The sequence below is a fragment of the Phocoena phocoena genome, chromosome 10 (genome assembly GCF_963924675.1).
Source record: "Phocoena phocoena chromosome 10, mPhoPho1.1, whole genome shotgun sequence".
Taxonomy (NCBI): Eukaryota; Metazoa; Chordata; class Mammalia; order Artiodactyla; family Phocoenidae; genus Phocoena; species Phocoena phocoena.
This window is the reverse complement of record NC_089228.1, coordinates 37433749-37451025: the sequence shown is the minus strand read 5'-3', so window position 1 is coordinate 37451025 and position 17277 is coordinate 37433749. Positions and strand designations below refer to the sequence as shown.

At 38.4% G+C, this 17277-nt stretch overlaps 1 protein-coding gene across 1 annotated transcript in view; it reads left to right on the top strand.

The window, feature by feature from the left end:
* The window catches only part of DOCK3 (dedicator of cytokinesis 3), a 377800-nt gene that overhangs the window by 79682 nt on the left and 280841 nt on the right, over positions 1-17277 (top strand). Inside the window, exon 5 of the mRNA XM_065885910.1 lies at positions 11427-11523. Coding sequence (XP_065741982.1) covers positions 11427-11523 — 97 coding nt within the window. The remainder of the gene's footprint in view (positions 1-11426; positions 11524-17277) is intronic.

Here is a 17277-nt window from a genome sequence, read left to right as displayed (position 1 = left end):
GCTTCTTGTCACCCCAGTGACCTCTTCTGCTGTCCCATTTTCTCTGTCACCTTCAGTTACACTGGCTTCCTTGCTTTTATTCAAACATATCAGGTACGTTCCTGCCTTAAGGTTTTTGCTCAGGATGTTTCCTGTGCTTGAATACTGTGCCTGGTTAACTTTGTTACTTTCTTTAGGTCTTTTCTCAAATCTTCTCAGTGAGATACACCCTGACTTCTGTATTTAATTCTGCCTCTTCCCCTCCCCTCACCAACTCAAAACTGGATGCTCCCGTAGGACATCTGCCTCTGGAAACTGAATGTACCTGCCAAGACATTGGTTTCTTTGTAATCTTTGCTGCTTTGGATAATTGGGTTCTTTTTCTTTTTTGCTGCTTTGGGTCTTTGTTGCTCCACCCAGGCTTTCTCTAGTTGTGTCAAGCAGGGGCTACTCTTTGTTGCAGTGTGCGGGCTTCTCATTGCGGTGGCTTCTCTTGTTGTGGAGCACGGGCTCTAGGCGTGTGGGCTTCAGTAGTTATGGCGTGCGGGCTTCAGTAGTTGTGGCTCGCAGGCTCTGGAGCGCAGGCTCAGTAGTTGTGGCATATGGGCTTAGTTGCTCTGCGGCATGTGAGATCTTCCCAGACCAGGGATTGAACCTGTGTCCCCTGCATAGGCAGGCAGATTCGTAACCACGGTACCACCAGGGAAGTCCCTGGTTTTCTTTTCTAAGTCTGGGGTGAATGGACCCCAGGTCATGAGCCTGTACTGTAGTCATAAGGAGGCTGAGAAGTCAAGTATCCATCATTTTCCACTTGTATAGTGGAAGGCAGCTCTGTCTCAATGTTAGGGTTTTTCTCAAACATAGAAGGGGAGTTACAATGCAGGACAACCAAGGAAAAGAAAATCACAATTTTCTCTAACACTGCCATTCTCTTCTTCTGGGATTTCTGTTAGGATTAGGTTGGAGTTCTTCCACCTCATCCCCATATCTCTTAAGTACTCTTTTATACATCTTGCTAGATTTTCTTTTGAGTTCTGTCTGGCCGGTGTCCTTTGTGTTGAGGTTTTTTTCCCCACTGCTAGTATTTTTTGTCATTTAAGTGAGTAACATAAAATTTAGCATTTTAAACATTTTTAAGTGTACAGCTCAGTGGCATTAAGTACATTCACAGTGTTGTACAACCTTCATCAGTATTCAACTCCAGAACTTTTTCCTCGTCCCAAACAGAAACTCTGTACACCTTAAGCAGTAACTCTTCATTCCCCATTTCTCCCAGTCCCTGGTAACCTCTGTTCTACTGTCTGTCTGTATATAAGTGGAATCATTCAATATTTGTCCTTTTGTGTCTATCTTATTTCACTTAGCATAGTGTTTTCAAAGCTCATTCATGTTGTAAAATGTATCGAATTTTCATTCATTTTAAAGATTGAATAGTATTCCATTATATATTTTATATCTATCTATCTATCTATATATCACATTTCATTATTCCATTCAGCCATAGATGGACATTTTGACAATATTTTTCATTTGCAAAATTCCTAGTTGGTTATTTTGCATATCCATTGGCTCTTGTTTTATTTATGTTTGCTTTTTTTAAAAATGGAAGTTACTCATTTCTCTAAGCATTGTAAATATTTTAAAATGTTTATCAGACTTATAAAATCCTGAGAAACATTTTCATTTTATTTTTAAGACTTTGGACATCTTAGAATTTTGGTTTCAGAAGTGGGAGATTTTGTTTTCGCCTTCCTTTTCTCCCCCTGAGCACATCTGTCTAGTACTTGTGTAGTTACCTCTACCTGCTTCCAAGGCCCCAGTGTAGAACCAGGTCCTACAATAGCATTTTAGATCTCCTTCCCCACAGTGACGTTGGACTTTTGGCAGATCCTGACCTTTGGCTGAGGGAAGGAGGGGACTGCTTCAGTCTCCAATCTATTTAGCCCTAGAGGTTTCTAAAAGCCGTGGTTTTATATGTATAGCTGATTCACTTTGTTGTAAAGCAGAAACTAACACACCATTGTAAAGCAATTATACCCCAATAAAGATGTTTAAAAAAAAAAAAAAAAAAAAGCCGTGGTTTTAAGTGAGGTTCAGTAGCAGTTTTTGCTGTGCTTCATGTTGGCCTTCTTTCAGGGAGCTTCAAGTAGTGAATCAGACCTTCATCCTCTTCTCACTTGGAGCACTTTTCATCCCTGTTCTCCCTCTACATCTAAGTTCCTAGATATCACTAGTAGCTTTTGACTCCAGAGTCTAGAAGTGCTATGATTTCACCCTAGTTCACTGCTCTGTTTTTTTCTGTTCTGTTGCTGCTCTATTGAGGTGTTAATTTTATTTTGGAGTTCAGAAATACATTTGGTTTTCTATTTCATATTTTCTCCGCTGGGTATTGGGAGGTTAGGAAATATGTCGAAGCATGAACTTTATGGAGCTATTTGGACAAGAAGTCTTTGTGAAATATATTTTTAAAGTACAATATGAAATCTAACTCATTTTGACATTGTTTATTTTAGATATGCTTTGGCAATTTGTAAGTAATGAAAATTAAAAGATTAAGTAAGAGTGAACAATAGCTGCCATTTATTAAATATCCTGTATACTGGGCTTTGTAATTGACATTTTATACCCATTATATCACACTTGAGAATTCCAGATGAGAAAATGGGATTATTTGTTTACTTCACATGAGGTGGGCAAGGCTTTGAGAGTTAAATACCTTTGCCAACACATGGCAAGGAAGTAGGGAAAGTAGGAATTGAGGCCAAGTTATCTTACCGTAATGATCATGCTCTCTGCTACATTTCTGTGCAATATACATTGAATTAAAGGATCGTCTCTTTTCACTACCAAATTTCATTTCTAACAAACTCTTGTTTTTTTTCACGGTAACAGTAGTGTTTTATTTTTTATAAATTGCATGCACGTCCATAAACCTAATAAATAGGTTTTCTCTATTTTTTTTTATACAATAGGTTCTTATAGTCATCAGTTTTATACACATCAGTGTATACATGTCAATCCCAATCGCCCAATTCATCACACCACCCCCCCACCCACCTGCGGCTTTCTCCCCTTGGTGTCCATACGTTTGTTCTCTACATCTGTGTCTCAATTTCTGCCCTGCAAACCGGTTCATCTGTACCATTTTTCTAGGTTCCACATATATGCGTTAATATACGATATTTGTTTTTCTCTTTCTGACTTACTTCATTCTGTGTGACAGTCTCTGTGTCCATCCACGTCTCTACAAATGACCGAATTGCGTTCCTTTTTATGGCTGAGTAATATCCCATTGTATATATGTACCACATCTTCTATATCCATTCGTCTGTTGATGGGCATTTAGGTTGCTTCCATGACCTGGCTATTGTAAATAGTGCTGCAATGAACATTGGGGTGCATGTGTCTTTTTGAATTCTGGTTTTCTCTGGGTATATGCCCAGTAGTGGGATTGCTGGATCATATGGTAATTCTATTTTTAGTTTTTTAAGGAACCTCCATACTGTTCTCCATAGTGGCTGTATCAGTTTACATTCCCACCAACAGTGGAAGGGAGTTCCCTTTTCTCCACACCCTCTCCAGCATTTGTTGTTTGTAGATTTTTTTTTAATTTATTTATTTATATTTGGCTGTGTTGGGTCTTCGTTTCTGTGCGAGGGTTTTCTCTAGTTGCGGCGAGTGGGGGTCACTCTTCATCGTGGTGTGAGGGCCTCTCACTGTCACGGCCTCTCTTGTTGCGGAGCACAGGCTCCAGACGCACAGGCTCAGTAGTTGTGGCTCACGGGCCTAGTTGCTCCGCGGCATGTGGGATCTTCCCAGACCAGGGATCGAACCCGCGTCCCCCGCATTAGCAGGCAGACTCTCAACCACTGCGCCACCAGGGAAGCCCTGTAGATTTTCTGATGAAGCTCATTGTAACTGGTGTGAGGTGATACCTCATTGTAGTTTTGATTTGCATTTCTCTAATAATTAGTGATGTTGAGCAGCTTTTCATGTGCTTCTTGGCCATCTGTATGTCTTCTTTGGAGAAATGTCTATTTAGGTCTTCTGCCCATTTTTGGATTGGGTTGTTTGTTTTTTTAATATTGAGCTGCATGAGCTGTTTGTATATTTTGGAGATTAATCCTTTGTCCATTGATTCGTTGGCAAATATTTTCTGCCATTCTGAGGGTTGTCTTTTCGTCTTGTTTATGGTTTCCTTTGCTGTGCAAAAGCTTTAAAGTTTCATTAGGTCCCATTTGTTTATTTTTGTTTTTATTTCCGTTACTCTAGGAGGTGGATCAAAAAAGATCTTGCTGTGATTTATGTCAAAGAGTGTTCTGCCTATGTTTTTCTCTAAGAGTTTTATAGTGTCCGGTCTTACATTTAGGTCTCTAATCCATTTTGAGTTTATTTTTGTGTATGGTGTTAGGGAGTGTTCTAATTTCATTCTTTTACATTTAGCTGTCCAGTTTTCCCAGCACCACTTATTGAAGAGACTGTCTTTTCTCCATTGTATATCCTTGCCTCCTTTGTCATAGATTAGTTGACCATAGGTGCGTGGGTTTACCTCTGGGCTTTCTGTCTTGTTCCATTGATCTCTGTTTCTGTTTTTGCACCAGTACTATATTGTCTTGATTATTGTAGCTTTGTAGTATAGTCTGAAGTCAGGGAGTCTGATTCCTCCAGCTCTGGTTTTTTCCCTCAAGACTGCCTTGGCTATTTGGGGTCTTTTGTGTCTCCATACAAATTTTAAGATTTTTTTGTTCTAGTTCCATAAAAAATGCCATTGGTAATTTGATAGGGATTGCATTGAATCTGTAGATTGCTTTGGGTAGTGTAGTCGTTTTCACAATATTGATTCTTCCAATTGAAGAACATGGTGTATCTCTCCATCTGTTGGTATCATCTTTAATTTCTTACATCAGTGTCTTATAGTTTTCTGCATACAGGTCTTTTGTCTCCCTAGGTAGGTTTATTCCTAAGTATTTTATTCTTTTTCTTGCAGTGGTAAATGGGAGTGTTTCCTTAATTTCTCTTTCAGATTTTTCATCATTAGTGTATAGGAATGCAAGAGATTTCTGTGCATTAATTTTGTATCCTGCAGTTTTACCAGATTCATTGATTAGCTCTAGTAGTTTTCTGGTAGCATCTTTAGGATTCTCTATAGTATCATGTCATCTGCAAACAGTGGCAGTTTTACTTCTTCTTTTCCAATTTGTATTCGTTTTATTTCTTTTTCTTTTCTGATTGCCGAGGCTAGGACTTCCAAAACTATGTTGAATGATAGCGGTGAGAGTAGACATCCTTGTCTTGTTCCTGATCTTTGAGGAAATGCTTTCAGTTTTTCACCATTGAGAATGAGACAAACCATTGAGACAAACCATTGGTTTGTCGTATATGACCTTTATTATGCTGAGGTCGTTTCCCTCTATGCCCACTTTCTGGAGAGTTTTTATCATAAATGGGTGTTGAATTTTGTCAAAAGCTTTTTCTGCATCTATTGAGATGATCATATGGTTTTCATTCTTCAATTTGTTAATATGATGTATCACATCGATTGATTTGCATATACTGAAGAATCCTTGCATCCCTGGGATAAATCCCACTTGATCATGGTGTATGATCCTTTTAATGTGTTGTTGGATTCTGTTTGCTAGTATTTTGTTGAGTTTTGCGTCTATATTCATCAGTGATATTGGTCTGTAATTTTCTTTCTTTGCAGTATCTTTGTCTGGTTTTGGTATCAGGGTGATGGTGGCCTCATAGAATGAGTTTGGGAGTGTTCCTTCTTCTGCAATTTTTTGGAAGAGTTTGAGAAGGATGGGTGTTAGCTCTTCTCTAAATGTCTGATAGAATCCACCTGTGAAGCCATCTGGTCCTGGACTTTTGTTTGTTGGAAGATTTTTTTTTTTTTTTTTTGCGGTACGTGGGCTTCTCACTGTTGTGGCCTCTCCCGTTGTGGAGCACAGGCTACGGACACACAGGCTCAGCGGCCATGGCTCACGGGCCTAGCTGCTCCACGGCATGTGGGATCTTCCCGGACCGGGGTACGAACCCGTGTCCCCTGCATCGGCAGACGGACTCTCAACCACTGCACCACCAGGGAAGCCCTGTTGGAAGATTTTTAATCACAGTTTCAATTTCATTACTTGTGATTGGCCTGTTCATATTTTCTATTTCTTCCTGGTTCAGTCTTGGAAGGTTATACTATACCTTTCTAAGAATTTGTCCATTTCTTCCAGGTTGTCCATTTTATTGGCATAGAGTTGCTTGTAGTAGTATCTTAGGATGCTTTGTATTTCTGCGGTGTCTGTTGTAACTTCTCCTTTTTCATTTCTAATTTTATTGATTTGAGTCCTCTCCCTCTTTTTCTTGATGTGTCTGCCTAATGGTTTATCAATGTTGTTTATCTTCTCAAAGAACCACCTTTTAGTTTTATTGATCTTTGCTATTGTTTTCTTCTACTTCATTTATTTCTGCTCTGATTTTTATGATTTCTTTCCTTCTGCTAAGTTTGGGTTTTGTTTGTTCTTCTTTCTCTAGTTCCTTTAGGTGTAAGGTTATATTATTTACTTGAGATTTTTCTTGTTCTTTTTAAAAAATTAATTAATTAATTTTTATATTTGGCTGTGTTGGGTCTTCGTTTCTTTGCGAGGGCTTTCTCTAGTTGCGGCAAGTGGGGGCCACTCTTCATCACGGTGCACGGGCCTCTCACTATCGCGGCCTCTTTTGTTGCAGAGCACAGGCTTCAGATGCGCAGGCTCAGTCGTTGTGGCGCACAGGCCTAGTTGCTCTGCGGCATGTGGGATCTTCCCAGACCAGGGCTCGAACCCGTGTCCCCTGAATTGGCAGGCAGATTCTCAACCACTGTGCCACCAGGGAAGCCCTTTTCTTGTTTCTTGAGGTAGGCTTGTATAGCTATAAACTTCCCTCTTAGAACTGCTTTTGCTGCACCCATAGGTTTTGGATTGTCGTGTTTTCATTGTCATCTGTCTCTAGGTATTTTTTGATTTCCTTTTTGATTTCTTCAGTGATCTCTTAGTTATTTAGTAATGTAGTGTTTAGCCTCCACGTGTTTGTGTTTTTTACGTTTTTTCCCCTGTAGTTCATTTCTAATCTCATAACGTTGTGGTCAGAAAAGATGCTTAATATGATACCAGTTTTGTTAAATTTACTGAGGCTTGATTTGTGACCCAAGATGTGATCTATCCTGGAGAATGTTCCGTGTGCACTTGAGAAGAAAGTGTAATGTGCTGTTTTTGGATGGAATGTCCTATAAATATCAATTAAATCTTTCTGGTCTATTGTGTCATTTAAAGCTTCTGTTTCCTTATTTATTTTCATTTTGGATGATCTGTCCATTGGTGTAAGTGAGGTGTTAAAGTCCCCCACTATTATTGTGTTACTGTCCATTTCCTCTTTTATAGCTGTTAGCAGTTGCCTTATGTATTGAGGTGCTCCTATGTTGGGTGCATATATATTTATAATTGTTATATCTTCTTCTTGGATTGATCCGTTGATCATCATGTAGTGTCCTTCCTTGTCTCTTACAACATTCTTTATTTTAAAGTCTATTTTATCTGTTATGAGTATTGCTACTCCAGCTTTCTTTTGATTTCCATTTGCATGGAATATCTTTTTCCCTCCCCCCACTTTCAGTCTGTATGTGTCCCTAGGTCTTAAATGGGTCTCTGGTAGACAGCATATATATAGGTCTTGTTTTTGTATCCATTCAGCCAACCCGTGTCTTTTGGTTGGAGCATTTAATCCATTCACGTTTAAGGTAATTATTGATATGTATGTTCCTATGACCATTGTGTTAATTGTTTTGGGTTAGTTTTTGTCGGTCCTTTTCTTCTCTTGTGTTTCCCACTTAGAGAAGTTCCTTTAGCATTTGTTGTAGAGCTCGTTTGGTGGTGCTGAATTCTCTTAGCTTTTGCTCTTCTGTAAAGCTTTTGATTTCTCCATCGAATCTGAGTGAGATCCTTGCCAGGTGGAGTAATCTTGGTTGTAGGTTCTTCCCTTTCATCACTTTAAGTATGTCATGTCACTTCCTTCTGGCTTGTAGAGTTTCTGCTGAGAAGTCAACTGTTAACCTTATGGGAGTTCCGTTGTATGTTATTTGTCATTTTTCCCTTATTGCTTTTAATAATTTTTCTTTGTCTTTAATTTTTGCCAATTTGATTAGCATGTGTCTCTGCGTGTTTCTCCTTGGGTTTATCCTGTATGGGACTTACTGCGCTTCCTGGACTGGGTGGCTATTTCCTTTCCCATGTTAGGGAAGTTTTCGACTATAATCTTTTCAAATATTTTCTCGGGTCTTTCTCTCTCTCTTCCACTTCTGGGACGTCTATAATGCGAATGTTGTTGCGTTTAATGTTGTCTCAGAGGTCTCTTAGGCTGTCTTCATTTCCTTTCATTCTGTTTTCTTTTTTCTGTTCTGCAGCAGTGAATTCCACCATTCTGTCTTCCAGGTCACTTATCTGTTCTTCTGCCTCAGTTATTCTGCTATTGATTCCTTCTAGTGTAGTTTTCATTTCAGTTATTGTATTGTTCACCTCTGTTTGTTTGTTCTTTAATTCTTCTAGGTCTTTGTTAAACATTTCTTGCATCTTCTCGATCTTTGCCTCCATCGTTTTTCCGAGGTCCTGGATCATCTTCACTATCATTATTCTGAATTCTTTTTCTGCAAGGTTGTCTATGTCCACTTCATTTTGTTGTATTCTGGGGTTTTATCTTGTTCCTTCATCTGGTGCATAGCCCTCTGCCTTTTCATGTTGTCTATGTTTCTGTTTCTGTGGTTTTCGTTCCACAGGCTGCTGGATTGTAATTCTTCTTGCTTATGCTGTCTGCCCTCTGGTGGATGAGGCTATCTAAGAGGCTTGTGCAGGTTTCCTGATGGGAGGGACTGGTGGTGGGTAGAGCTGGGTGTTGCTCTGGTGGGCAGAGCTCAGTAAAACTTTAATCCGCTTGACTGCTGATGGGTGGGGCTGGGTTCCTTCCCTGTTGGTTGTTTGGCCTGAGACAACCCAGCACTGGAGTGTACCTGGGCTCTTTGGTGGGGCTAATGGCAGACTCTGGGAGGGCTCACACCAAGGAGTACTTCCCAGAACTTCTGCTGCCAGTTATCTTGTCCCCACGGTGAGCCACAGACACCCCCCACCTCTGCAGGAGACCCTCCAACACTAGCAGGTAGGTGTGGTTCAGTCTCCCCTGGATTCACTACTCCTTCCCCTGGGTCTTGATGCGCACACTACTTTGTGTGTGCCCTCCAAGAGTGGAGTCTCTGTTTCCCCTAGTCCTGTTGAAGTCCTGCAATCAAATCCTACTAGCCTTCAAAGTCTGATTCTCTAGGAATTCCTCCTTCCGTTGCCGGACCCCCAGGTTGGGAAGCCTGACGTGGGGCTCAGAACCTTCACTCCAGTGGGTGGACTTCTGTGGTATAAGTGTTCTCCAGTCTGTGAGTCACCCACCCAGCAGTTATGGGATTTGATTTTGCTGTGATTGCGCCCCTCCTACCATCTCACTGTGTCTTCTCCTTTGTCTTTGGATGTGGGGTATCTTTTTTGTCGAGTTCCAGTGTCTTCCTGTTGATGATTGTCCAGCAGCTAATTGTGATTCTGGTGTTCTCACAAGAGGGAATGAGAGCACGTCCTTCTACTCCGCCATCTTGGTTCAGGCCTCTAACAAACTCTTTACTCTGCATGAATCCAGAATTTCTTTGGAAATTTGCTTATTAATTCACTTTATTTGGTTATTTTTCTTAGTGTTCTGACTACATTCTACTTGGTCTGTGGAACAGTGTATTTATAAATAATTTAAGAATTTTCAGGATACTGATTATATATTATAGACTAAGAAAAATACGTCAGTATTAGTATATACTTGGGTTAGTATAAATTGAGGTAAGTCCAAAGTTTTAGAACTTTAAAATAGGAACAATGTAATTTTCCCATAGATCTCAGTGATTAAAGTAGCTGGAGACCCAGTAGGTGAAACTTTCAAGAAATTTTATTCCAGTTTATCCTATACAGCATTTCTGCTTTAATGTTACTAAAACACAACACTCTTACAGCATCTCCCATGTCTCTCTATTTCCACAGTGTCAAGTTTAAATCTCAGCCTTACACTGAAAATTCACCTTATAAATTTGATGAATATGGATAGTGCTCTGGCATCATTCCAAGATGATTTTTTTTTATCTGCTGGAATAAATCACAGAAAATAAAAAAGAAAGCCATATAGCATAATCAAGTAACATATATTCATTGATGCTCCATATTAATACACTGTCACCTTTGAACACAGTGGTGGTTTGTCAGCTGTGTAGAGAAACGATACTTAATGCTAATTTGTGAAATGAGTTTTCCTTTGTTGCTTGCAAGTGGATGATGTTCTCTTTGGCTAACAAGTTGGAGTATAGGTTCCATCCACCTCAGCATATCAGTATATAAAATCTTTGGTCCCAGAAAATATTTCATTAGCTCTCAAAAGTGGCATAGACATTATAAAAATATTATCAAGTCATGCCCTTACTTTGAACAACCTTTCAGTATCATCTCATTCATTCTCAGTGCCCTGTGGTGACCTAAATGGGAAGGAAACCCAAAAAAGAGGGGATATATGTATATGTATAGGTGATTCACTTTGCTGTACAGTGGAAACTAACACGACTTTGTAAAGCAACTATGCTCCAATAAAAATTAATTTAAAAAAAGGTCTGATATCTTTAGTATCATTTGGAAAGGCCCTGTGAGAGCTGGCCTCAGTCATACCAGTCTTCTTTAAGTTCTTAGATATGTGAAATTCTTTACCATCTCAGTGACTTCTTGTATATTGTTTCCTCTGCAGGTGACACCACACCTCTCCCTCCCAACAAACTTTTCTGTCGTGACCTTTTTGCATCTTTTGGGCATTGCCATTTCTTCAGAGAAGACTTCACTGATCTTCTCTTCTTTAGTCGTGTCCCCCAGCTAAAATCTCTGATAGTACAATTTGGTTTCTTTCTTAGATTCATTGCTATCCATATCTGTTGTGATTATTTGTCTAATTCCCTATCCACAGTAAGAGCTCTATGAAGATAGGGACCCTGTCCATTTTTGTTCAGTGATAAATCCTTGGCAATTAGCACAGGGACTGGCACCATAATGGATGTTGCTTACGGTATGGATGTTGCTTAAGGTAGTTGGAGAGAAACCTAGTACCTTTCTGTTTCCAGGATCACAGTTCCTCTACCAGACCCAGAACTCCTCAATGGACAAGTTGAGGAAACTTGTTTACATTAATTCAGTTCACTTATATTATTGCAGTATATTACTGCTAAACAATATGTATTCAATTAGATATACCTCTCTTTATATTTGCATGAATTTAAATTTGATTTACATGTGTTGAAAAGGTCAGTAGACAGTATTCTGGTATTTTATCAAAGATAATGGGACTGTTTGTTGTGGCTCTGGTTTTAGGCAGTATGAAACTGTGGTTCCACTTGAAGATTCTATTGTGACTGAAGTTACAGCAACTCTGCAAGAATGGGCCAGTCTGTGGAAACAACTCTATGTGGTAAGTAGTTTATAACTAGTTTACTAGATCATTAAAGTTAATTGTACCAAGTAAAAAAATTATTGTACTTATGCCAGTTGCAAATTTATAGATTTCTGAATATCGAGTTTTTCAAATGTATGTTCCTAATATTAACTGAAGCATAGTAGACTTGAGTTTTGTCCAGCCTGAAGAGAACACATTACTCATATACCTGTAGTTCTCTCCATCCTGTTCCAGTCAATAGAATGTAAGTTCCATAACACCAAGGATTTTAGCTGTCTTACTCATTGCTGTATCCCCAGAAGCTTTCACAAAACAGGTCTTTATTAAATGAATGAACAAACTTCAGAGTTACATTGTGAACCTAATGGTGGGTAAAGGCCAAGAAGCTGTATCAACACTTTCTTACAGCTAATAAGCTTAAAGGATATGTCATATACGATACTTTTTGCCAAGCCAACAATTACTAGGTTAATAAAACCTCAGTTCATATCCTCTGGAAACTTAGAGAGTAGAGGGTGATAGGACACAAGAAATATAGACTGAAAATAAGTGGCAGGGTTTGGGTTCTTAACAAGATGGAGTAAACACATTCTGTTTTTCTCCTACTAATCACAAAAATCCTGGACAAAACTCATGAAATACCCTACCAGAAAACTCTGAAAGTTAGGGAAAAGAAGGTGGACTGTCTAAGGACCTTGAGACTCAAGGATTGAGTGAGTTCCCTGATTGTCTATTTTTCTTGCCTCCCATATATCTTGGCCTGGGTTGTAGAGAAGACTACAACCTGGAAATGCTAATGAGTGCAGACAAAAAAATAGTGCCAAGGAAAGCCTGTTCTCTCTAGCCAAAGGATGGCCCAGCAAGATAGAAACATCCTAACCTATCCCATCCGTTCTCTAGGAGAACATCACAATAAAATCTATACCCCCTCACACTCAAACAGGCATTACAGCAGCAGTATCCATGACCAGAGCTTTGTCTCACACACACCCTTCCCCCACCTGCAGTAACAAGGAGATGTCCCCCTCCAGTGGAGCCTGTGGGTCAAACTCTGACTTCTCCTCTTCCCTGCTAAGTAATGAGCCAGTCCCCTTCCTCAGCAGAGCCTGTAGGGAGGACTGTCTTCTACCCCACCAGAATTTACAAGGTGGCAACTCTCTTCAGCAGAGCCTGTGGGTGAGACCCTGGCTTTCACAACTATACAGCATTAACAAGATGGTGACCTTACCCTGCAGAGTTTTGAGGCAGAACTCGACTTTCTTCCATGCTCTGAAGTAAGGAAGAAGCATTTCTCCACAGAGGAGCCTGTGGTTGGAGCTTTTGATTTCCACTCCCCTTGCAGTAATAAGGTGGTACCCTCCCCAGCTGAGCCTGTGGGTAGTACATTGACTTTTACAACTCCCCACTCCCCTGCATATTACCCTATTTTCTATGCCTGCTCTGCTGAAATGAGGCAGTGCTTCTCCCCACTCAAGCCCATGCTGAGGATAATGGGGAGTGGAGTTCTGTCGTATAGGTAACATGTAAATAGAGAAAACCGAGGAGTACTGGAGAGACTTTATAAACTAAATTGACATTTGAATCACAGTCCACAAAAGTGAGCCTGTGATCACATTCAGAATCTAAACAGGTTGACCATTCACTAAAATAAAAGATTTAAGTAGGAATTAGAGTGTGATAGTATAGTACTTAAAATGTCCAGCCTACAACCCCAAATTACTTGTCATATGAAAAAATCAGGAAAAACTCAACTCTAACAAGAAAAGGCAATCAACAGAGGCTAGCTTTGAAATGACACAAATGTTGGAATCATCAATAAGGATTTTAAAGCAGCTTTTGTAAAACTGCTCCAGTGAGCAATTATGAATTCTCTTGAAACAAATGAAAACATAAGAAACTGCAGCAAATAAGTAGAAAATATAAAGAATCAAATGAAAATCTTAGAACTGAAAAATACAATAACCAAAATTTAAAAATTACTGGTTAGACTAAATAGCAGAATGGAAAGAACAGAGGAAAGAGTTAGTGAACTTCAAGATGGATCAGTAGAAATTATGTAGTCTGAATAATGGAGAGAAATTGAAAAAGTGAACTTAGAGACCTGTGGGACAATAACAAAAGGTATAACATTTGAGGCATCAGAATACTAGACAGAGAGGACAGGATGTGGAATTTAAAAAATATTTGAAGAAATATTGGCTTAAATCTTACCAAATTTGCAAAAGACATAATTCTACAGATTCAAGAAGCTGAGTGAACTCCCCCAACACAATAAACCTAAAGATATCCATACCCGGACCCATTATAGTTAAACTTTTGAAAATTAAAGCCAAAGAAAAAATCTTGAAAGGGAAACCAAACATTGCTATTAGGGAAAGGGCAATTTGAAACGACAACAGATTTCCTATCAGAAATTGTGGAAAACAGAGGAAGTGCTAAAAAAAAAAACAAAACAACCTGATGTCACCCCAGAATTGTGTATCCAGGAAAAATATACTTAAGGAATGAAAGAGAAATCAACACATTGTCAGATGAAGGAAAGCTAGGAAAATTTGTTGCCAGCAAATTGGTTGTAAAATAATGACTATGAAAGAAGTTCTTCAGACTCAAAGGAAGAGATAATGGAAGGACAGTTGGGATATTAGAAATGGAGAAAGCAATGGAAGGGATAAATAAATCCTCTTCAGTTTAAAAAATTGTCTGATGATACAAAGCAAAAATCACTACATTTACATGGTTCTCAATGTATATAGAGGTTATATTTAAGAAAACTGTATCGAAAGTGGGAAAGGAAAGGGACATAAAGTGTGGCAAGGTATTTGTGTTCCACTCAGGGTAGTAAAATGTTGATACTAGCAGGCTATAGTAAGTTACATACACACACACACACACACACACACACACACACACACACACACACACACACACACTGTAATCTCTAGAGCAGTCATTAAAAATATTTTATGGTAATTCAAAAAGAGTCATGTACCACAGTGTTCATTGCAGCACTATTTATAATAGCCAGGACATGGAAGCAACCTATGTGTCCATTGACAGATGAATGGATAAAGAAGTTGTGGCACATATATACAGTTGAATATTACTCAGCCATAAAAAGAAATGAAATTGAGTTATTTGTAGTGAGGTAGATGGACCTAGAGTCTGTCATACAGAGTGAAGTAAGTCAGAAAGAGAAGAACAAATATCGTATGCTGGCACATATATATGGAATCAAAAAAAAAATGGTTCTGAAGAGCCTTGGGGCAGGACAGGAATAAGGACACAGACATAGAGAATGGACTGGAGGACACAGGGAGAGGGAAGGGTAAGCTGGGACGAAGTGAGAGAGTGACATGGACATATATACACTACCGAATGTAAAATAGATAGCTGGTGGGAAGCAGCTGCATAACACAGGGAGATCAGCTCGGTGCTTTGCAACCACATAGAGGGGTGGGATAAGGAGGGTGGGAGGGAGATGCAAGAAGGAGGGGATATGGGGATATATGTATACATATAGCTGATTCACTTTGTTATACAGCATAAAATAACACAACATTGTAAAGCAATTATACTCCAATAAAGATGTTAAAGAATTATATGGGGATATAATAAAACTATTGTAAATAAATCAAAATGGAGTACTAAAAATGTTCAAGTAACCTATAGGAACATAAGAAAGGGGAAACAGAGGAAGGTAAAATGGAGGGAACAAACAGAAGTACTAAAATGGCAGACTTAAGACCTAACATATGAATAATTAAGAGGTAGGAAATGGTAGAATTGATCAAAAAAGACTGAACTGTGTTTTGTCTATAAGAAACTCACTTCATATGCAATGACACAGGGAGGTTAGGAGATAGAAAAATACATACCGTGCAAACACTAATCAGAAGAAAATTGGAATGGCTGTATTGAAAAGAGATAGTAATATTAAGTATGAATTATCTCTTCCTTAAATAAATGTAAATAAAAATAAATAAACTTACTTTAGTAGAAAAAATTGATGTCAAAATAAAGAAAACTACTAGGAAGAAAGGGACATTTCAAAATGATAAAAAGATCAATTTACCAAGAAGACATAGCAGTCTTAAGTATGCATGCACCAAAAAAACAGAGCTGGGAAATAAATGAAGTAAAACCTTAAAGGACTGAGTGGAGAAAATAGTTGAAGGTAGAGAAATCAGATATTATACTTGGGGATTTATAACCCCTTCGCTTACTAAAGGATATAACTACTAAAAATTATCAAGGATAGGGAAGAACTGAACAGTGCCGTCAACCATCAGGATCGAATGGAAATTTTTAGAACATTCCACCCAGTGAAATCAGAATAAAGATTATTTTCAAGCATACATGGGACATTCACCAAGAGTGACAACATCTTAGGTCATAGAACAGCTGTTAACAAATTTGTAATAATTCATGTCATACAAAGGGTATTCTGACCATAATGGAGACAGCCTAGAAATCGATAACAGAAAGATTACAGAAAAATATCGAAGCACTTAGAAATTAAAGAAGCCACTCCTAAATAATCCATGTATCAGAGAGAAAGTCTCAAGAGAAATAAAAAAGTATATTAAAACTGAATGTAAATGAAAATATAACGTATTAAAATCTGTGGGATGCAGCTAAAGCAGTGCCGAGAGAGACATTTATGGCATTAAGTGCATATAACAGAAAAACGTGTCAAATGCAGCTCCTACTTCACGAATTTAAGTTAGGCAGAGAAAGTCAAAGATAAATATCATATGAATATGATCTCTCTTATATGTGAAACCTTAAAAAAAAAAAAAAGGAAGCGCATAGGTATAGATAACAGAGACAGGTTGGTGGTTGCCAGAAGTGGGGAGTCGGAGAAATGGATGAAGGGGGTCAAAAGGTAACAACATAAAAAGAATCTAAATTTAAGCAAGCAGAATGAAGGAAAAAAAAATAGAAGAAATTAATGAAATTAAAAATAGAAAAACAGTAGAGGAAAAACCAATCACACCAAAAGCCAGTTTTTGAAAATATCAATAAAATTGATAAACATTTAGCAAAATGAGAGAAAATAGTAATTATCAATATATTAGGAGTAAAGAAAAAGATATCACTATAGATACCACAGATATTAAATGGGTAATAAGAGAATACTATAAACAACTTTGTACACATAAATGACAGTTTAGAGGAATAGAACAAATCCTTGAAAACCACATATTACCAAAACTCACCCAAGGCAAAATAGATAATCTGAATATCTGACAGCTATTAAAGTAATTGAATTTATAATGAAAATCCTTCTAAAAAAAGAAATGTCCAGGCACAGATGGTTCTAGTGGTGAATTCTACCAATGATCTAAAGAAGAAAAACCACCCTATCGTATCAATTGATTCAGAAAAAGCATTTGAGAAAATTCAACTTTCATGATAAAAACTCTTAGCAAACTAGGAATATAAGGGGACTTTCTCACCCTGATAAAGGGCATTTATTAAAATGTACAGCAAACATCATACTTAATGATAAAAGTCTTCTTTGGGGAATAAGGTAAGGATGTCTGCTCTCAACAAGCCAATTCAACTTAGTAGTAGAATACTTAACCAATGCAGTAAGGCAAGTAAAGGAAGGAAGACACATGCAGATTAGAATGAAAACATAAAGCTGTTCGTATTCGCAGACGATATGATTGGCTACCTAGCAAATCCCAAGGAATCCACAAACACTAGAGTTTACAGAAGATAGTTCTGAAAATAAGTAAGTTTTCAGTTGCAGGATATCAGGTC